The following is a 22277-nucleotide window of genomic DNA, read 5'->3' as shown; positions in this document are numbered from 1 at the left end:
CATTTCACCCACCTCGGAAGGATGGAAGGCTGAGTCAACCCTAAGCCGGTGAGATTTGAACCGCTGAACTGCAGATAGCAGTCAGCTGAAGTGGCTCCAGTACTGCACTCTAACCACTGTGCTACCTCGGCTCTCGGCGCATGTGGGCTTCTTATCTGGGGAGGTCTTATTTTCAGGGAAACACGGTATGCTCTTTTGCTTCCTGACCAAGGACAGAACACGGATTGATTGGATGAATTGCCTTCCCTTTTTTTTTCTTTTGTTCAAACAGCGATTTTTCCTAACTTTGCTTATTTTTGCTTCGGTTGTCGTTTTCTTCATTTGCGGGCCTGGCACACAAAGAGCACCGCTTGCATCCTTCCTGACGGCCTGTCTACATTGCAAAGGAAGTTCCCCCACACTGCAAAAGGTGGGAGACGGGTCAGAGGAGGAAAAGACAAGGAGGGTGGCTGGCAGAGAAAGAGCTGAGCTCGACAGCAGACAAGGATCCTTCCGGGGACAAGCATGGAATTTAAAGGGAGAGTAAAAAGCAGGAATGATAAGTCTTCCAATATTTGAGGGGCTGCCACAAAGAAGAGGGGGTCAACGTATTCTCCAAGGCACCTGAGGGCAGGACAAGAAGAAATGGGTGGAAACTAATCAAAGAGAGAAGCAACTCAGAACTAAGGAGAACATTCCTGACAGTGAGAACAATTAATCAGTGGAACAACTTGCCTCCAGAAGTTGTGAATGCCCCAACACTGGAAGACTTTAAGAATAGATTGAGCTGCCATTTGTCTGAAGTGGTATAAGGTCTCCTGCTTGATTGGGGGTGTTTGAACTAGAAGATCTCCAAGGTTCCCTCCAACTCTGTTATTGTTGTTACCTGCTATGTGTCCAGCAAAACAGCAAAATAGTGACATATGACCAATCCTTACCCTTACAACGGTTGCAGAATTGCCACGATCGTGTGAACAAAATTTGGGTGCTTGACAACATATATATTTATATATACCAGGGGTTGTGAGTTTTATATATATATATATATATATATATATATATATATATATATATATATATATATATATATATATACACACACACACACACATATACACATATATACATACACACCATCCAGACAGAAACCCAATATTTTTTACTGTTGCCTTTTTGTTACATTTGTTATATAAGAGGCAATACAGCACAGGTTCGATTCCCAGCAAGGGTATGGCTAGCTGATGAGAGCTAAATAGCTTGAAATAGATCTATACTAGTCTCCCTTTATTTATTTATCAGCACAAATATAACATATATATGGAAGTGTGACCTTCCTCCCATATTTGAGCATACCAGGGGTTGTGACTTTAAATATATATATATATATATATATATATATATATATATATATATATATATATATATATATATATATATATATATATATATATATATATATATATATATATATAGTTGCAGCTTCCCATGGTCATGTGATCGTCCTATGCAAGCTTCCCTGGTGGCTTCTGATAAGCAAAGTCAATGGGAGGGAAGCTGGATTCACTTGACTGCCGGATGGACTTAGTGACTGCATGATTCAAGATCGACAACGGGGCAGAAGTTTTACAGTGACCCACTTGCCTTCCATCTTAAGGCCAGGGGTAAAGCACCTCCTGGGAATTGTGTATACCAATCATGACATACTACCTTCTTAAATTGTTTCAACTCCTACCCTCAAAACGATGTTATAGGGCACTGCACACCAGAACAACTAGACACAAGGACAGATTTCCCCCGAATGCCATCACTCTGCTTAACAAATAATCCCCACAACACTGACAAATTATTTACTAAGACTGTATTACTATTATTCTTCTCTTCCTTCCTAGTAACCTATCTCTTCCCACTTATGACTACAATCATGTTGCTTGTATCTTTACAATTCATATTGTTTTTATTTGTTTCCTAGTATAATTTGATGCTTATTAGTAACCTATGACTATCATTAAGTGTTGTATCTTATGATTCGTGACAAATGTATCTTGTCTTTTTATGTATACTGAGAGCATCTGCATCAAAGACAAATTTCTTGTGTTTCCAATCACACTTGGCCAATAAAGAATTCTATTCTGCTCTGTTCTGTTCTGTCTTATTCAGTGTGGCCTGCAAACCCAACAGTACTCCAGAAAGTACTGAAGTACCATAATTTGCCTCCCTGTGTGAGCAAGATATCCTGGTCTCTTTTCATCCGTTTAATGGAGCAGTTAAAAGGAGTAAAAAGTAAAGAAGTCCCTGAGGATTTTAGTCCACTAGTCGTTGCCAACTCTAAAGGGTCGATGGTCATCTTTGTTTCAAGGGCCTTTGAGCCCGTGCTGTCCAAAGACATTTTCGCGGTCATGTGGCCAGCATGACATCACGGATCACTGTTACCTTTCCCACCGAAGTGGTACCTCTTTATCTACTTGCATTTGCATGCTTTCGAACTGCTAGGTAGGCAAGGACGGGAGCTCACCCCGTCATGTGACGCTCGGGTCTCGAACCTCGGCTGTCAACTTTCCAGCTGACAAGCCCAATGTTTTAACCACTGACCCATCACGCAGCCTCCTTAAATAAGACCCTGTATTTACTTCCAAAGACCCTGCATTTATTCCAAACAGAATCTTCCTGTTCAGCAATTTAAACCCCATTTCCAGATCGAGAGAGACAGAAGTGAAGGGGAGGTGCAAGCCCAGTATTTACTATCGCACTCACCTGGAGACTTACCGTATTTTTCAGAGTATAAGATGCACCGGAGTATAAGACGCACTAGAGATTTTGAAGAGGTAAATTAAAAAAAAAATTGCACTCTGCAGGCCTCCCAAACCCTCTGCATACCTCATTTTTTGTGAAAAACGGGGCATGCAGAGAATTTGAGAGGCCTGCAAAATGCTCCTGGGGGTTAGGGGGGAACAAAACCAAGCAAAAACTGGCCCATTTTTTTGCTCCTTTTTTGCCCTCCCCAGCCCCTAGGAGCACTATGCAGGCCTCCCAAACTTCTGTATATCCATTTTTGTAAAGGGGGCGGGATTTTGGGAGGCCAAAAATGCTGTATTCAGTGTATAAGACACATCCAGATTTTCACCCTCTTTTTTTGGGGGGGGGGGGGGAAGATGTGTCTTATACTCCGAAAAATACGGTAAGTCAACCCACAGCACCCACAGCTTGCACTGAACTGCCTATCAATCCTTCCACCAACTGTCCAGAGATTTCCTACGAAGGGTGGAAGGAACCAGATCTGATTCATCCCCCAGCAGGACAGCGCATGGCTGCGTCTCCCGCCGCCATCCTAGACTGCTCTCCCTCCCTACTTACTCAGCGGTCATTTGGGCCACCAGGTCAAACGAGGCAAAGCCGGCGTTGCCAAAGTTCTCCTTGTACCGTCCCATTTTGATAGCGTCCAGCCAGTCGCCCACAGTAGTGAAGGTAGTGTAATCGGGCACCGTACGATCCAGAAGCGGCTGAGACACGCTGCGAAGGACGAGAGAGCCCAGAGGTCAGAGATGGCTCAAAGGGGCGGGGTGGTGGGTGGCCGAGCCACGGGGACAAGCCTGGCGGTCCTGCGGCACGCAGAAGGTTAAGGGGGGCCATCTGGTTCCCAGTCCACCCCGTTGGGGCTCTTCGCTCAGGCCCCGGCTGCTGCCTGCCTCCACCTCCCAAGGTTATATCCAGTTGGCTGCCATAAACCATGAGAGCTAGAGACTTGACGCTACTAATCCAGACATAGCAGGTTGCCTGTGCTTGGAGAGGGTGAAGGGGCAAACGACACTGACCCAGACTGGACATTGGCGATGACCTTCAAGCTGGCTGCGTTCCGGATTAGCTTGTCCAACGTATTCACTATCTGTGCAAACTTGGGGCGGAGGTTGCGATCCCGTACCCAGCAGTCCAACATGAGCTGGTGCAGCGCCGTGGGGCAGTCCATGGGGGGAGGAAGGCGGTAGTCTTGCTCTACTGCGTTGATTACCTGGAAGAGCAGCAGAAAACAAGGGACTCAATCCCTGGGGCTTTGCGCCAGTGATTCTCTGCCCACTTTTTTTCCCCTTGCAAATTCTTCCAGTTTGGCTCAGCCTACTTACATCTTGGTTAGACATGTCCCAGTACGGCCTCTCACCATAAGACATCACTTCCCACATGACGATGCCGTAGCTCCAGACGTCGCTGGCGGAAGTGAACTTGCGATAGGCAATGGCTTCGGGGGCCGTCCACCGGATTGGGATCTTACCCCCCTGCAAGGCGATAAAAGTTTCGATGGGGAGGTTAAAGGTCTATCTGACTTTAGCAATAGCAACAGCGCTTAGACTTATCTATACCCCTTCACGGTGCTTCACAGCCCCCTCTAAGCGGTTTACAGAGCCAGCATATTACCTTCCACAATCTGAGTCCTCATTTTATTGACTTCGGAAGGATGGAAAACTGAGTCAACTTTCAGCCGGTCAGGATCGAACTCCTGGCAGTCGGCAGGCTGCAATACAGCATTCTCACCACTCTGCCAGCACAGCTCTTATCTTTAACTGCATACAGGGCCCTTTTTCTGTGCAAATCTCTTTCTTTTAACACAGGAGTCTCCAAACTTGGCAACATTGAGACTTGAGGATTTCAACTCCCAGAATTCCCCAGCCAGAATTCATGGGGGAAGACCCAAATGGCTAATTCTAGCAGCTGGATCAGACCAACCCTTTCCAAGCCAAGTTCTTATTTCCAAGAGTCATTGGAAGATAACATTGTCTTCCACTTTTCTCCTCCTAAGCCAGGGATTGGCAACCTTAAAAACTCAAAGAACCTCAAAGGTCCTAACTGGAAGCCCCCCGTTCAATTCTGGAGCTGACCAGAAGTCTGGTTCTCCCATCTCTTTTCCTAGCACAGCCTTCTTTTTCCTGTACCTGTCCTAACCGAAAGCCCTATCAATTGTGGAGTCGATCGGTGACAGGGAGCCGCAGCAGAGGGATGAAAAAGCCACATGCGGCTCCAGAGCCTGTCCTGAGCAAATGGCAGCAAGAACTCCTGACAGATCTACTCCTTCATGATTTGCTTACATTCTTTTCTTTCAAAGCCATTTGGCCCTGTGGCAGGATGCCCCATAAATCCATTGTTTGCTACATTAACTTCTATTTTATTTCTAACAAAATCAATGAGTCACGTTCAAATCCTAGTGACGTCATAAACACACCCAGATACCAAACCACTCCCATGCCACGGTCAAGGAAACAAGCTGGACATGTCCATAAAGATGCCATTCAAATGTCTAATTTAGTGTTTTGCAACCTAATCGCTGTTCTGGGAGTTGAAGGCCATGGATCATAAAGTTGCTAAGATTGAGAAAAGTTGGTCTAATCTAGAGCAGGGGAATCCAACCTTGTCAACTTTAAGACTTGTGGACTTCAACTCCCACAATTCCTCAGCCAGCTGGGAGTTGAAGTCCACAAGTCTTAAAATTGAGAAGGTTGGAGACCCCTGATCTAGAGTACTGGGTTTTCTTTGGTGTCTTCTCAGATAAACATGGGTCTGTCCATTATTTTCAGATTTATTCCCACACACTGACATAGGATGGTATCCCAACGGTACTTCTTCAAAAGGCAGCTGGACTTTGTTTTTCCTTGAAGACCTCTTGCCATTCATCCAAGAAACTTCTTCAGAACTGAAGAAGCTTCTTGGGTGAGAAGCAAAAAGTGTTCAAGGAAAAACAAAGTCCGGTTGTCTCTTGCAAAAAGCTCCTTTGGGACAACCATGGACCTGGATGACTGAGAATCGCCATACATACATATCCATCTTTGGCAAGGTTCCTCTAAACCTCGAAAATGTGGTTGTGGAGCAGTGGTGGGATTCAAAATTTTGTACTCCTGGTTCTGTGGGCATGGCTTGGTGGGAGTGGCAGGGGAAGGATACGGTAAAATCTCCATTCCCTCCTCACTCCAGGGAAAATACTGTAAAATCTCCATTCCCTCCTCACTCCAGGGGAAGGATACTGCAAAATCTCCATTCCCTCCCCACTCCAGGAGAAGGATACTGTAAAATCCACATTCCCTCCCGACTCCAGGGGAAGGATACTGCAAAATCCCCATTCCCTCCACACTCCAGGGGAAGGATACTGCAAAATCCCCATTCCCTCCTCACTCCAAGGGAAGGATATTGCAAAATCCCCATTCCCTCCCCACTCCAGGGGAAGGATACTGCAAAATCCCCATTCCCTCCCCACTCCAGGGGAAGATTAATGCAAAATCCCCATTTCCTCCCAATCAGCTGGGACTCGGGAGGCAGAGAATAGATGGAGGCGGGGCCAGTCAGAGGTGGTATTTACTAGTTTTCCGAACTACTCAAAATTTCTGCTAGCGGTTCTCCAAAACTGGCCAGAACCTGCTGAATTTCACCTCTGTTGCGGAGTCTCTAGCAAATGGGACTATATGAATGAACACAGGTCTTTCAGCAAAATTTAGTTTGGCTAGAATGGGGATCCCGCACCCTTCTTTGCAAAATCTTTGTGGCGGAAGGGAAGAGAGATGACGTCATCAAGATTTTCACCTACCAGTGAACTGGTGTACGTGGGGTCAGAGGGATCGTCTTCTAAAAACCGCGAGAGTCCAAAATCTGACACTTTGCACACGAGGTTGCTGTTGACCAGAATGTTGCGGGCAGCCAGGTCTCGGTGGACGTAATTCATCTCTGAGAGGTATTTCATTCCCGCTGCGATGCCGCGCAGCATGCCAACTAACTGGATCACAGTGAACTGCCCATCATTCAACTGTTGGGACAACAAGGGCGGGTTTTGAGACAAATTTGGGGAAAAAATCAAATCCTTTGCTCGAAATTCATGGACGTGGCATACAAAGCCCTCTCACTGATTGTTGTAAGAGAGTTCAATGAGAGTGGGATCACCAGAGAACGCTTAAAGATAGATTGACTATATACAAAACAAATATGGGACTAAGAAATTACAGATAGCCTATGCTTAAGATTAGGAATAATCTAAACCGCTTAAAGTTAGTGCAACAGGAAGAAGCTGAGTTTAATGCAGAGATGTTATTAACTTCTTTTTTATTTCCTTTGTCTTAATATATTTTCGACTCTATTTGTTAAAAACCTATACCGTGTACGGGCTCTGGGAAGTCGGGGGGGGGGGAAGGGAGGTGGGGTGTTAGGGGAGAGGGGGGGAGGGGGGATATATAGTATGTGTTAGATTTTAAAGTAATGCGACTGCACTTGTATACTGTTGCTCTTTAATTTCACTGTAAAAATAGGACAAGCTGAATATATTAATAGATTGTAGAAATACACCGAAGGGAGGAGTAGAGGGATAGAAGAAAGAGGGGTAGAGAGGGTGGGAGAGAGGATGGGAGGGAAGGTGAGAAGGAAGGGAGGGAGTGTACTGGGAGAGAGGAGTGGTAGAGGGGGAGGGGAAGTAGGGTAGAGGGGAATGATGGAGGGAAGAGGGAAAGTTGGAGGGGGGCGAAAGAAAGGGTGTATGGAGGGTCGAAGAGGTACATTGGGTTTCTATTTTGGGGGGTATTGTTGACAAGAGGAATGGCTGTGTTTATTGTTTAATGTTATATGGCCCCGGTTATGCACAGTATATATGTGACTGTACGAAATGAACATGGAAAATAAAAACACATTTACAAAAAATAAAATAAAAATAAAAAATAAATTTAAAAAAAAGATAGTCCTTGACTTACGATCCTAACTGAACCCAACATTTCTGTTGTTAAACGAGACAGTTGTTGGGTGAGTTCTGCCCCATTTTTATTACCTTTCGTGTCACAGTTGTTGAGTGAGTCAGTGCAGTTTGTTAAGCTAGTTATGGTTGTTAAGTGAATCCGGCTTCCCCATTGAGTTTGCTCATCAGAAGGTTGCAAAGGATGGCCAAATGACTCAAGGACATGGCATCCATCATGAGTCGGTTACCAAGTGGCTGATTAGCAATAGCACTTAAGACTTATATACTGCTTTACAGCCCTCTCTACAGAGTCAGCATATTTTGCATACTCATTTTACCCGCCTCGTAAGGAGGGAAGGCTGAGTCAACCTTGAGCCTGGTGAGATTCGAACTGCCAAATTGCAGGCAGCCGGCAGTCAGCAGAAGCAGCCTGCAGTACTGCACTCTAACCACCGCGCCACCGCGGCTCATGAATGTTGAATGTTGATCATGTGACCATGGGGATGCCCAATGGTTGTAACTCAAGTTTTCTCAGTGCCCTTGTGACTTCGACCCCTAAATGAACTTTTGTAAGTCGAGGATTTTTGTACATTGCGTGGAAAACAATCCTAACTCAAATTTTTTTCCCCAGTGCCGTTGCGACTTTGAATGCTCACTAAATGAACCTTTGGCAGTCTCCCCAAGGCTGAAGGGAGTTAAATGCTATTTAAAAAGTTTAGGCACTCATGATGAAGAGAAATCTCACGCCTCTAAGTATCTGCGTCCTATCTCTAGCCAGCATCTTGAGATGTTTTTTTATCTCCTAGCGTGAGGTGTTTTGGAGAAAAGGCCTGGTGGTAATGAGTTACATCCATAGTTCTGAAATGAGAGAGCTCGCAGATTCCCAATGCAGCCACCTGTCTCGTGTCTTCTCATCAAGCTAATGGGATTACAAGCATATTTGGGAAACACCTGGAAAAACAGAGAGCCAGCTGCAGGCTGGCCTCCGCCTCTAGGCTAGGAAGGCGTGTCAAAGGGAACCTCGGTGCTTGGAAAGAATCCTGCATGATGTACAACAGATCAGCCCATTTTCCAACTTATCTCCCTGCTCTCTAATGGCGCACAATTGCTTTGCGCAGTGTGGTTGTGATAGTAAGAACCGTGGTTCTATTTCATTTCAAAAGAAAGTCACTTTAACAGGATAAATAGTTGGAAGGGACCTTGGACCACTGCCATCTCCCTCTCTCTCTCTCTCTCTCTCCCTCCTTCCCTCTCCCTTCCCTCTCTCTCAATCTCCCAATCTCTCCCTCTTAAAGAATGCTTTAACTCAAAAGTTCACATTGGTTTCTTTACAAGTCATTGAACATAGAATGACAGGGTTGGACAAGGCCTTGGAGGTCTTCTAGTCTGACCCTCTACTCAACCAGGAGACCCTTTACCATTTCAGCCAAATGGTTATCCAATCACCTGGACATGAGACTATCTGCAACTTCTGAAGGCAAGCTATTCCATTGATTCCATTGTTCTCATTGTTAGGAAATTTCCCTTTCCTTTTAGCTTGGTTCTCTCCTTGATTAGCTCCCATCCATTGCCCATCCTTCTCCTGCTTTCTGGTGGTTTGGAAAATAAGTTGACTCCCTCTTCTTTGTGGCAATCCCTGAGAGATTGGAACTCCGCTATCATGTTACCCCTAGTCCTTCTTTTCTCTAGACAATCAATCAATCAATCAGAATAGAGCTGGAAGGGACCTTTGAGGTCTTCTAGTCCAACCCCCTGCTCAAGCAGGAGACCTTATACCATATTTCAGACAAACAGTTTTCCAATCTCTTCTTAAAAACCTTCAGTGACCATTTTTGAGGGGAAGTCGTTCCACTGATTAATTTCTCTTTCGTTCTAGGTTGCTTCTCTCCTTGATCAGTTTCCACCCATTGCTTCTTGTTCTACCCTCAGGTGCCTTGGAGAATTGTTTGACTCTCTCTTCTTTGTGGCAGTCTCTCAAATATTGGAACACTACTATCATGTCACCCCCAGTTCCGTGAGGGTGAATCTATGGCACGTCTGCCACAAGCGGCACACAGAGCCCTCTCTGTGGGTATGTCAGCTGTTGCCCAAACTCAGTTCCATCGCGCATGCACCATTCCGTCACCCAGTGGATTTTCGGGTCTGCCATGCATGCGGAGGGGGCGGGTTGCATTCGCGGGGTGTGGTGTGCCCCCCCCGGGGCCCGTTTTTGCTCCCAGGAGGCTGCAGGGAGGCCTACTAAACCCAAAACAGGTCTGGTGCGTGTGCATGCAAGGGGGAGGGAGTGGGGGATACGCATGCGCAGGGGGCGAGGCACATGGAGTGTCACGTGCGCATTGTGGGTGCAGGCGTGCACACTCTTTCGGCACGCGACAACAAAAAGTTTAGCCCTCGCTGCCCTAGTCCTTCTTTTCATTAAAGTAGACATACCCAGTTCCTGCAACTGTTCTTCATATGTTTCAGCCTCCAGTCCCCTAATCCTCTTCTCTGCCCTCCTTTTAGAGTCTCCGCAAGTATTTCTCAAGGCGTAACTAACGCATGCATGCGAATGAAGAGGCCATTTCTGGAACGTTCCCAGGAGAAGCAGACAATAGATGCCTTCGGTTGCCCCTTCCAGAGATGGATTCATGGTGCCAATACTAGCCAGTGCTCGCCAATCTCTGCCAAGTTTCTAAATCCACCTAATTTCCGCATTAATTCATTCTTCTCCTTATATATACATTGGAAAACACAGATAACTCTCCTGGAGTTTTTAGGTTGGAGCTCATGAAAATAGAGGCCTCAGTGAAGAGGAAAACCAAGTGGGTTTGGGAGCCCTTGGAGAGAAAAATGGGATGGACTCTCCTTTTTTTGCATGCGGGATAACTTTGGAAACCAAGTTTCCCAACTTTGGCAACTTCAAGATGGTTGGACTTCAACTCCCAGAATTCCCCAGCCAGCATACGCTGGCTGGGGAATTCTGGGAGTTGAAGTCCAACCATCTTGAAGTTGCCAAGGTTGGGAAGCACTATTATAAGCCTTAAGGGAGAGTAGAGAGTGCTCCTCACCCGGAGGAAGGAATCAAGGGCGCAGTTTTCCATGAACTCCGTAACTATCATGACCGGCCGACTCTTGGTGACCACGCCTTCCAGATGGATGATGTTGGGGTGGTCAAACTGTCCCATGATGCTGGCTTCGCTCAGGAAATCCCGCCTCTGCCGCTCCGTGTAGCCCACCTTCAGCGTTTTGATGGCCACAAAGATTTCCCGCCTGCCCGGCAGTTTGAGGCGGCCCCGGCAAACTTCCCCAAATTCACCTGCGGAGGAAGGGAGAGGCAAGAGTAGCAAAGGAGACCCCGACATCTCCTGCCCTCCTGGAGATGCTCCGAGGAAAGCCAGCTGGGCTGCAGCTGGGCGACTTGCCTGCTCCAATCACTTCCTCGATTTTGACGCAAGAAATGTCGATTTCTTTGGCAAATTCCCGGACAGCTTCGTTAGGGTCTTCGTAAGTGAAAGGGTCAACATAAACCTTCATTCCTGGAGTAACTGCAAAGTGAGAGATAAGGTTTGGGTAGGTGAGAGATAAAGGCTGTCTGCTAAGAGGCCATATTTAAGTTTCATTTGTGTTAAAGGCCTCCATCTCCAGATAGATAGATCGATTGATCTATAGAGTGGGGAAGGGGGGGGGGGGAAGAGATATAGACAGACAGACACATGTAGGTAGGTAGGTAGGTAGGTAGGTAGGTAGGTAGGTAGGTAGGTAGATAGATAGATAGATAGATAGATAGATAGATAGATAGATAGATAGATAGATAGATAGATAGAGATAGATAGAGGGGGGAGAGAGATATACAGACAGACACATGTATATAGATAGGTAGATAGGTAGATAGGTAGATAGGTAGATAGGTAGGTAGGTAGATAGATAGATAGATAGATAGATAGATAGATAGATAGATAGATAGATAGATAGATGAGGGAGGGAGAGATATAGACAGGCACATGTAGATAGATAGATAGATAGATAGATAGATAGATAGATAGATAGATAGATAGATAGATAGATGAGGGAGGGAGAGATATAGACAGGCACATGTAGATAGATAGATAGATAGATAGATAGATAGATAGATAGATAGATAGATAGATAGAGACAGACAGACAGACAGACAGACAGACAGACAGACGTAGGTAGGTAGGTAGGTAGGTAGGTAGGTAGGTAGGTAGGTAGGTAGGTAGGTAGGTAGATAGATAGATAGATAGATAGATAGATAGATAGATAGATGATAGACAGACAGACAGACAGACGGACAGACAGATAGATGAGGGAGGGAGAGATATAGATAGGCACATGTAGATAGATAGATAGATAGATAGATAGATAGAGACAGACAGACAGACAGACAGACAGACAGACAGACACATGTAGATAGGTAGGTAGGTAGGTAGGTAGGTAGGTAGGTAGGTAGGTAGGTAGGTAGGTAGGTAGGTAGGTAGGTAGATAGATAGATAGATAGATAGATAGATAGATAGATAGATAGATAGATAGATAGATAAGAGAGGGTGGGAGGGAGGGAGAGATATAGACAGACTATCTACCTATCTATTTATGTGTGTCTATACATAAATAGATAGGTAGATAGACAACAAGAGAGAGAGAGTGAGATATATGGAGAGACAGACACATGTTGATAGGTAGATGATTGATAGCTATAGAAAGGCACAGAAATAGAGAGAGATAGTGTTAGATAAATAGAGATACAGACACAGTAAACATACAATATAAATATTTTCTTCCTGATTATCTTGGTGATTGGAAATAGCAAATTACACAACTGGAAAAAAAAACCCTTGACTAGGTAAACCCATTTTCATAAGAACTATATGACCTCACAATATTTAATTTACAAATAAACCCCACCTTTGCTTGGAACCACATGACAACATGGGTATGAAGGTATTTTGACAATTCCTACACATGGCAATAAAGGGATTCTAAATTACCCGATTTGCTGCGTATTCTTCTGAGCAAATATTTTGAAAATAATAATAATCATAATCCAGCAACAACAACCATTACATGAAATACAGCCATATAAAAGAATATAAATTATCTATGTAAAAAGTCAGACTATAAATTATTTTATAATTATAATGACAAATAATTTATAGTACTGCCTTTTAACACAGTGTGCACAACAAACTAATTAAATAACATTTAAAAGACCAGAATGTGAAGACAGCCAGTCATTACTAATCTTAATAACATTGCAAAAACACAAGCGGATAAAGATCCTTTGTTTGTAACCAATAAATATGGAAAACCAGTTCAAGATATGTATAGTTTTAGCAAAATCATCAATAAATCAACTTATAAGCAATAAAGCAAGCCATATTGTATTAGCTTTCTGGAAAGTTTTAAGAGCTGGCTCTTCCCCAGGTGCTGAGGCCAGGATATTAATGGAACTCTGGCATAGGTTTAAGTACATACAATATGTTAGGAATGAGGTTTGGGGGTCTGGAGTTAGTTTTTACTTAACTGATTGCACATTGGAATTATGTTGTTATCTATGTTTACCATACAGAGTTCCTTTGGTAGATTGTAGATAAAAGTTTCCTAATAAATAAATGGTTCAAATCAATAAAAATCCATAAAACTAAAATTTGAAAATGTATGGCTGTGTTTGTCACCTTTAGCAATTTTAAGAAGCGTGAACATCAACTCCCAGAATTTTCCAACCAGCATGCATGGACTTCTACTCTTAGAAGAGAGTAGAGGAAATCCTGGTTTACGGGATACCAATCTAACTAAGTTCCAAAGGTATTTCCCCCCCCCCCCAAAAAAAAGGCAACTGGACTTTGTTTTTCCTTGAAGATGTTTCGCTCCTCAATATGTCTTCAAGGAAAAACTAAGAAAATCCAGGTGCCTTTTGAAAAAAATCACCTTTGGGACAACCATGACCTGGAGGTTTGAGAATCTCCATAGACAATTTAGCTAATGAGCCGCAGTGACGCAGTGGTTAGAGTGCAGTACTGCAGGCTACTTCTGCTGGCTGCCAGCTGACTGCAATTTGGCAGTTCAAATCTCACCAGGCTCAAGGTTGACTCAGCCTTCCATCCTTCCGAGGTGAGTAAAATGAGGACCCAAATTGTTGGGGGCAATTGGCTGACTCTGTAAATTGCTTAGGAAGTGACTGTAAAGCAGTATATAAGTCTAAGTGCTATTTCTAATGATCAGAGTTTAGAAAACTGCCTTGTTTGAGGGTAGCTTCTTTTTATATATCCACTCTATGGAAGCCAAGTTAGGAAGAAACCAATCACCATGGCAGTCTCCCTAGGACACGGGTCCCCAAACGTGGCAACTTTAAGACTCGTGGACTTCAACCCCCAGAATTTCTGGGAGTTGAAGTCCACGTGTCTTAAAGTTGCCACGTTTGAAGACCTCTGCCCTAGGAGCATGAAAGGTGATGTGAATTGAGCATGTGGATCACGCTGAACTCCATTCATAGTGCAAGAACCTGATCCTCACACTACAGTAATGGAAAGGTAAGAAAATATCTACAGAGGGTACAAGGCCAATTTTGACATGCATCAGGCTGTAGAGAGAAGAGGGAAAGGCCTTGAGGGGATAGGAGGAAAAATTGCTACCAAGGCAAACCTTCAGGGGTTTGAGCCCAGCCCAAGAAAATAACATGAGAAATTGTTTCATACAAGCTCCATCTTGGTTCACATGTAAATAAAGAGAGGAAAGAGGAAACAGATTCGGACTTGAAAAATTCTTTTCTATAGCTCTTACAATAAAAATAGTACCCTGTTTCCCGGAAAATAAGACCTCCCCGGATAATAAGCCCAATTGGGCTATTGAGCGCATGCGCTAAAATAAACCCTCCCCAGAAAGTTAAGCCCTCCCAGAAAATATTGCAACACAGCAGCAGCCATGAGGTGACCACGCTTGCCGCCTCTCGTACCTCAAAAATACCGTATTTTTCAGAGTATAAGACATACTCTTTCCCCTCAAAAAAGAGGCTGAAAATCTGGGTGCATCTTATATACAGAATACAGCATTTTTTGCCTCCCAAAACCCCACCCCCTTAACCAAAATGGCAGTGCATAGCCTTATGGAGGCTTTCAGGGAGCTCCTGGGGGCTGGGGAGGGCGGAAATGAGCAGAAACGGGCCTTTTTTGCTCAATTTTGCCCACCTAGCCCCCAGGAGCATTCTATAAGTCTCCTAAAGGCTATCCATGCCCTTTTTTGACAAAAAAATGAGACAATTTTCGTGAAAAATGGATCGATTTTTGCTCATTTTTGACACCCCCCCCCAGAGCATTCTACAAGCCTTCTAAAGGCTATCCATGCCCATTTTTTTGAAGAAAAAAAAAACGAGCCCGTTTTCGTGAAAAACAGGCTGTTTTGGGGAGGTTTGCAGAATGCAAAAACTTTTATTTTTAAATTTGCCTCTTCAAAACCTTGGTGCGTCTTATACTCCGGTGTGTCTTATACTTCGAAAAATACGGTAATAAGACCTTCCCAAAAATAAGGCCAAGGCTTATTTCGGGGGTCAAAAGAAAATAAGACCCGGTCTTATTTTCAGGGAAACCCGGGTATGTGTTATTGGCTATTTATTGAGCTGACACACGTTGTGGTGATGGGGGCGTGCGTTATCACAATCAGATGATACTCACTGTATTGCTGCAGTTTCTCCGTGTACTCTGATTCGGTGTTATTTTGCTGCTTCCTGGCCAAGAAAGAGAGGAAAAATCACCCACAATGCAAATTATCCACAAAATCCAACCTATTGTATATTGAATTGCAATGGCTTTCACTATTTTCTGGAAAATTTAAACCCCGGTTTTTAAATTTTATTAATTTTTCTCAAAATATAAGCTATAGAGGAAAATAAAAAAAGTAATGGAAAATTAGGGAAAGGAAAAAGGGAAAAAGTGGCTTGGAAAGGAAAAAAGAAAAAAAAAGGCGTTGACTTCCAACTCTCTTTATAAAAGAGAGTTTATAGAAGATATAGTTTTATGTAGAAGATAATGTAAAACCCACAACTTTTTACTTTTATACAATAGTGTATGCACTAGCCATTTCTATAACAACAAAGCTGTCTAACTAACAAAAACAAAGTCAACATTTCACACACACACACACACACACCCATCACAAGCAGACAATCCGGAATCAATTTTCAAACAGAAACAAAATGAAATATATTCTCTTCTTTGGATAAAAGAATCGATTTAACAATCTCTGCATTGGCTTGCTGCGGGAAACAATATATATTTATGTCTCCTGATTAATATTTATAGACCATCATAATTCCTATTAATAAAATTCAAATTTTTTTAACCCTGAAGGGGGGAAAATACTTTTTTTCTAAATTTTCAAACATTAAAATTTTCTTTAAAAGAAACATCTGTAAAATCAAAAAGTTCTAAACACATCTTTTTTTTTTTTAAAGCTTTACTCTATTTTAACTGCCTCTTAACGTACACACGTTAAAATTCGGGTCCAATAATACTTTACAAACTTTAAGGATTAATCAAGCTTTATATATAAAGGAGAGGGAGGGGGGGAAACACCCCTTTATTTTCAAACCTACTTTATATAAACCCCAATTTTCCAATCAGAGCTCATGTACCAACAGCTGGATTTCCACAGCTTTGCTTTGGTAAGAGCCCTTGTCTCCATTGTAGCAACAGCTACAATCACCCAACCCTGCTTATTATTATCCATTACGCCTGTATGGAGCAATTGGAAGTTGCTTTGATGAAGTGGTTTGCACCAGGCAGGAGATGCAATCCGTTCTGATGATGGAAGAGGCAGCCACCCAAAGGAACCAGTGTTGCCTCAAACAGAAATGGGCCAATGTGGCAATAGAAGGTACCTCATTTCACCGTCCATCCAAGCTTCCAAAGTTCGACGTGGCCTAGGATTCAGTATGCGCCCCAGATCACCAGAGGTGGTATTCAGCAGGTTCTGATCAGTTCTGGAGAACCGGTAGTGAAAGTTTGGAAGTACTTTGGAGAACCGGCAAATACCACCTCTGACTGGCCCCGCCTCCGTTTTACAGTTTCCTTCCCCTGCCACGCCCATCAAGCCACGCCGACGGAACCGGTAGTAAAAAAAATTAAATCCAACCACCGTGTCAGCGTTCCAAGTATCATGTAGAATTAAATCAGAGTCCAAGGCAAAACGATCCTTAAAGTTCCAATTTAATAAAGCAGACATCTTAACACAGATGTGCTAAGATGTCTGTTTTATTAAATTGGGACTGCAGATCACCCCGCCTGGAAGACCTTCACTGCCCTGACACACCCTGCAGATAACCAAATGGACAGTCCTTGACTTGCGACAGTTCGTTTCGTGACCGTTTGCAGTGTCCCCCCCCCCTCCCCAAACCTCCTCCCTGTCTGACTCTGCTGCCACTGGCCGGCCACAATGCGGGATTCAAACTTTCCGAGATTTAGGTCAAGTTCTTGCTATCTAACTTGTTTCCTCCGGTTCCTCCAGCTCTGGTGCCCAAGTAGCCCCAAGCCCTTCAAGAGTTGGTACCTGAAGCAGACGATGGCGATCACCACTACCGCAATCACGAAGACAAGCCCTGCGGTGGCTGAGCCAACAATCAGAGGCAGTTCCTGGAAGCTCTTGCTACTGGAGCCTATTCCAAGTGGGACGAGACAAAGGACAATGGTTTAGCAAATGAGAGCAGGAGAGCAGGGTGGAAGAGGTGGGGTGGGTAGCAGATGACAAATGGCATACCATCATCAACCAGTGTCCGAAACTCCATGGGAAAGCTGTATTGGCCGTACCCTGCCACAGTGCGAGCCCGGACCTGCACTACGAAGGCAGTGTTAGGCGTCAGTCCTTCCAGGCGCACCGCGTTCTTCTGGCTAGTGACGGTGTTGGCAATGCCATCGGTCTGGCCTTGCTGTGGAAAAGAGGGAAGATGCATCTCAGAACCAAATCCAGCCCTTCCCTACTATTGGGCAATGTGCCTGGATTATGTCTAGTCTAGTCCACTGTCAGCTGCCGCCTTATGCTTGCTTTCGCTTCTCTACCATGCGGTGACAAGTCTGCCCTGAACTCTGGGGAGGGAGGATGGGAGGGGGAATGCTTGGAGGGAAAGCAAAAGTAACTGCTGTATCTCCCTGAGACCCTGCCTCAAGGTCACCCAGCTGGGAGGGGAAAAAAAAAACCAGCTCCATACCAACCTAGGCTTGAAGGGACTGTTCTGAAAACAACTTGCCTGAATGTGATTAGTCATGGGGTGTGCATGTCAGCCGGCTCAATGGGAGGGAAGGAACAGTTGAACCGTATTGTACTTGGGAGAATACAGACACCCAAAGAGTTTTGGTAATAGGCATTTCTCCTTTATTCTATTTTAACCATCCTTATCAACTTCATCATAATCACCACGATCATGATCATCAACATCATCTAAATAATGCTGCCAACTGTTGGAGGAACGTCATGTCTAACCATTCTGGCAACAATCCCCGTGTAGCACGCTTGACTCATAACGCCCATATTATAAATAGAAATCTGGAGATAAAAAAATATATTGATGCATCTATGGTGGGAGCAGGCAACTGGCATCTGTAGCTGTTATAAAGCCATTGTTTGAGACATTGGTAAAGCTTTCTTTCTTTCCCCATGTCACCTACGAGAGAGAGAGGGGGGGATAGAGAGGGAGAGAGGGAGAGAGTGGGGAGGGAAGGGGGAGAGGGGAGAGAAAGAGGGAGGGAGGGAGAGGGAGAATAGGGAGAGATAGAGGGAGACAGAAATAGAGTAAGAGCGAGAGTGATGGATGGAGAGATGGAGAGAGAGAAAGACAGAGAGAGAGGGAGGAGAGAAACTCTTAGAAAGAAGAAAAATCAAAGTTCAAGACAGGATTGTCCCACTTTCTTCCAGCTCTGGCCCCACCCTTGAAAGAAAGTGGCCCATGATGGTAGAAAAAAGATGATGGTTTATCATAATCTAAGACAGGGGTCTCCAAACCTGGCAACTTTAAGGCTTGTGAACTTCAACTCCCTGAATTCCTCTAGCTAAGGAATTCTGAGAGTTGGAAGTCCATGCATGCTGGCTAGGGAATTCTGGGAGTTGAAGTCCACAAGTCTTAAAGTTGCCAGGTCTGGAGACCCCTGATCTACTGGACTTGAGTGACAGATGTGAATTGGGGTCCTTCTGGTTCCCACTTCCCGCGCATCAGCTACAATTAACTGGCACCACTGCTTCGTCTCTGATTGAGAACAGAAGCCCACTAAAAGTCTCTACGGAGCTGAGAAGTTTCTGTCTCAGTGAAATACCAGCTTATTCCTTGCTTGGGACTCAGCTCGTACCAGGAAAAGACATCTACCTTCTCAAAGTACTTGATCTCGTAGTCCAAGATGACCCCGTTCGGCTTCTTCGGGGGCTCCCAAGAAAGGGTCATGGTATTTCCGGAGCTGCCATGCAGATGCATTGTGGGAACTTCGGAAGGAGCTGCAAAAGGTGGGAATTGTTAGTCTTTCTCTCCACCTCGGTTAAAGTTAAGTCCCTGCTCTGAACAACACCACGCTTTCTCCTGGCAACAGAAGATTCCTTGTGCCAGAGTGCGAACAGCGTGACTACTATTTTGAGACAACCCAGGAGCAAAATAAAGTACACAGAGGTTTTGTCTTTCAAACCGTGGTTTATATACAAGACTTTGCTTCGTGCTCTTTGGAAGCCTTGGTCAGAGCAGGGTTGACCGGTGGGCTTGGTGCTCTCTGAGCCTGGTGGTTTTCTTGCAGATGTCCAATTACCCACCTGGACAACATCCTCAGTGCTAGAAAGGAGTGAGGTTTGATCTCTGTTTAGATACTAATACGTTGCTTTATCAGCGAATCAAGGGACTATCAACTCGAACAAACAAGCTAACAGTAAACCACAGCTTAATCAAGGAACCACCAAGAACACTCAACAGGGCCAACCACTGGTATATAAACAAAGAGCAAACTCCACACCCTTGTAGCACGGATGACGTTACTTGGTTGGATAATGAAATGTCTGCAAGAAAACAACCAAGGACCCCACGGAAATAAAACTTCTTATTCTCCTAAAACAATTCTTCTCCCCCGGCATAGATCGCAATGTTCTTCTCAAATGCTGGCAGCCCAGACCAAGGATGCTACTATGGTAGTCGTTTTCTTGCCACACAATTGCAATTTCAAATTTGGGGCGGCTCATTAAAAAAAAAACAAAGCCATTGTGACTTTATGAAACAAGAACTACACATATGTACATACACATATAAAATGGACACCTAACATAAAAAATGTCATAAAAAAGGCAGAACAAAGAATGTTCTTTCTGCGCCAGCTCAAACTGCCCAAAGAGCTGCTGATTCTGTTCTACAGAGGAATTATTGAGTCTGTCATCTGCACCTCCAGAACTGTCTGGTTTGGCTCTGCAACCCAACAAGACAGACACACAGACTTCAGAGGAGAATCAGAACTGAAGAAAAAAACCACTGCTACCAATCCACTTTCCATTGAGGACCTGTACACTGCACCGGTCAAAAAGAGGGCTGTGAAAATATCTCAGACCCCTCGTATGGACATAAATTGTTTCAACTTCTCCTTCAAAACGACACCATAGGACACTGCACACTAGAACAACTAGACACAAGGACAGTTTCTCCCCAAATGCCATCACTCTGCTTAACAACTATTTCCCACAATACTGTCAATAATTTACTAAAACTCTATTATTAGTCTTCTCTTCCTTCCTAGTACCTATCTCTTCCCAGTTATGAGTATAATCATGTTGCTTGTATCTTTACAATTTATACTGTTTTTATTCGTTTCCTAGTATAATTTGATTGCTTATTAGTAACCTATGACTTTCACTAAGTGTTTCTTGGTGAATGTATTCTATTTTTTTTTTTTGTTTATGTATACTGAGAACACATGCCCCAAAGACAAATTCCTTGTGTGTCCAATCACACTTAGAACTGAGGAGGAATTTCCTGACAGTTAGAACAATTAATCAGTGGAACAGAAGTTGCCTCCAGAAGTTGTGAATGCCCCAACACTGGAAGTCTTTAAGAAGATGTTGGATAGCCATCTGTCTGAAACGGTATAGGGTTTTCTGCCTAGGCAGGGGGTTGGACTAGAAGACCTCCAAGGTCCCTTCCAATTCTGCTATTGTATTGTATTACTTTGCCAATAAAGAATTCTATTCTATTCTATTCTATTCTATTCTATTCTATGTAGCATGTTTGGTCTGTGTTATATCCTTTCCCTTCCAGCTGTTATCTACTTGCTCATTTCAGTACAGGTCTGGATATCCAAATTCATTTTTTTTAAAAATCAACCTTGGAGCTGGATTGCTACGCTAAGTGTTTAGACATTGGGAGAAACGATTGTTTGCAATATCTCTCGCATTACCTCACTTGTAAATACTTCAAACAAAATTAACAGCCCATTTGATTTCTTTGCAACAAAAATCCTTTTGTTAGGTCAGAGTTCTAATGCTATCTCCCGGGACATTATTATCATTATTATTATTATTATTTTGGCAGGAACAAGATTCCTAACTTAATCCAGAAGGACCCTCGCTGGTGCAACGGAGAAGGTTCCAGGGAGGGAAGGAATTGTAGTATCCTTTGCAGAAGTACTCACCTGCCTGATTGGTGGTGATGTTGACCGAGGCAAACTGTGGGTTTTGGAGACTTTTGCTGGAGACGCCGTTCACCGCTTGGATTTCAAAGGTGTACTGCGTGTGGGCCATCAGGTTGCTGATGTAGATGTGCCTCTCGGTCAAGCCGAGTTGGCGAGGGTCGAACTCCACGTTGTCATCGCAACGCATGCACAGCCGGGGCTCCACGCTGCACTTCTTGCAGATGATGTTGTACAGCAGGTCATCCCTCCCGCCCGCGTCTCGTGGTTCGCTCCACTCCAGCACTAACGATGTCTCGTTCACGTTGGAAATGACGTTGCGTGGGGCTGTGGGCACGCCTGCAGGACAAAAATCAAAGGACCTCAAGGCATCTCAAAAATGCTTTCTCCCCAAATCTTGTGGGTCTGTGTGTCAGCATATCACATGTACTTCTGAGTTGGTGGGATTCTGCAGCAAAATGCTGGCTTTGCGAGGCAGATGTTAGGTTAGAATCCCACAGATTAGGCCTCCTCCGGATTCCATCAGCTAGCCAGTGTCGACGGTCGACCCCCTGGGGGAGGGCCTTCTCTGTGGCTGCTCCGGCCCTCCCCGTGGAGATTCGGACCCTCACCACCCTTCAGGCTTTCTGCAAAGCCGTTAAGACCTGGCTGTTCCGGCAGGCCTGGGGCTGATGAGTTCCCAACCCCTCTCGAATTGTTGCTGTTGTTGAGGAGTTTTAATCTGTTTTTTTGTAATTGTTTTGTCTTGTTTGTCTTCGTTGTATTACCCCCTTTCCCTATGAGATTGTTAGCTGCCCTGAGTCCCTCTGGGAATAGGGTGGCATACAAGTTTAATAAACCATTTAATAAACTAAACCATAGAACTACTGTGTTTCCCCGAAAATAAGACAGGGTCTTCTTTTCATTTGACTCTGGATATAAGCGCTTGGCCTTATTGTCGGGGAGGTCTTATTAATTTTGAGATCGAGGAGGGGTGAGTGGCTGCTGCT

The 22277-nt window shown here is 44.3% G+C and overlaps 1 protein-coding gene across 1 annotated transcript in view; it reads right to left on the bottom strand.

Annotated features, from left to right (window-relative positions):
• The window catches only part of LOC116514313 (ephrin type-B receptor 3), a 147287-nt gene that overhangs the window by 11216 nt on the left and 113794 nt on the right, over positions 1-22277 (bottom strand). Inside the window, exons 5-15 of the mRNA XM_032225848.1 lie at positions 21292-21627; positions 19005-19129; positions 17408-17576; positions 17201-17306; positions 15328-15380; positions 11068-11190; positions 10714-10961; positions 6539-6754; positions 4095-4244; positions 3789-3982; positions 3331-3486 (exon numbers count right to left, since the gene is read on the bottom strand). Of these exons, the coding sequence (XP_032081739.1) occupies positions 3331-3486; positions 3789-3982; positions 4095-4244; positions 6539-6754; positions 10714-10961; positions 11068-11190; positions 15328-15380; positions 17201-17306; positions 17408-17576; positions 19005-19129; positions 21292-21627 (1876 nt within the window). The remainder of the gene's footprint in view (positions 1-3330; positions 3487-3788; positions 3983-4094; positions 4245-6538; positions 6755-10713; positions 10962-11067; positions 11191-15327; positions 15381-17200; positions 17307-17407; positions 17577-19004; positions 19130-21291; positions 21628-22277) is intronic.

This window comes from Thamnophis elegans, chromosome 10 (assembly GCF_009769535.1).
Source record: "Thamnophis elegans isolate rThaEle1 chromosome 10, rThaEle1.pri, whole genome shotgun sequence".
NCBI lineage: Eukaryota > Metazoa > Chordata > Lepidosauria > Squamata > Colubridae > Thamnophis > Thamnophis elegans.
The sequence above is the reverse complement of the archived record's forward strand: the minus strand, read 5'-3'. Positions and strand labels throughout refer to the sequence as shown.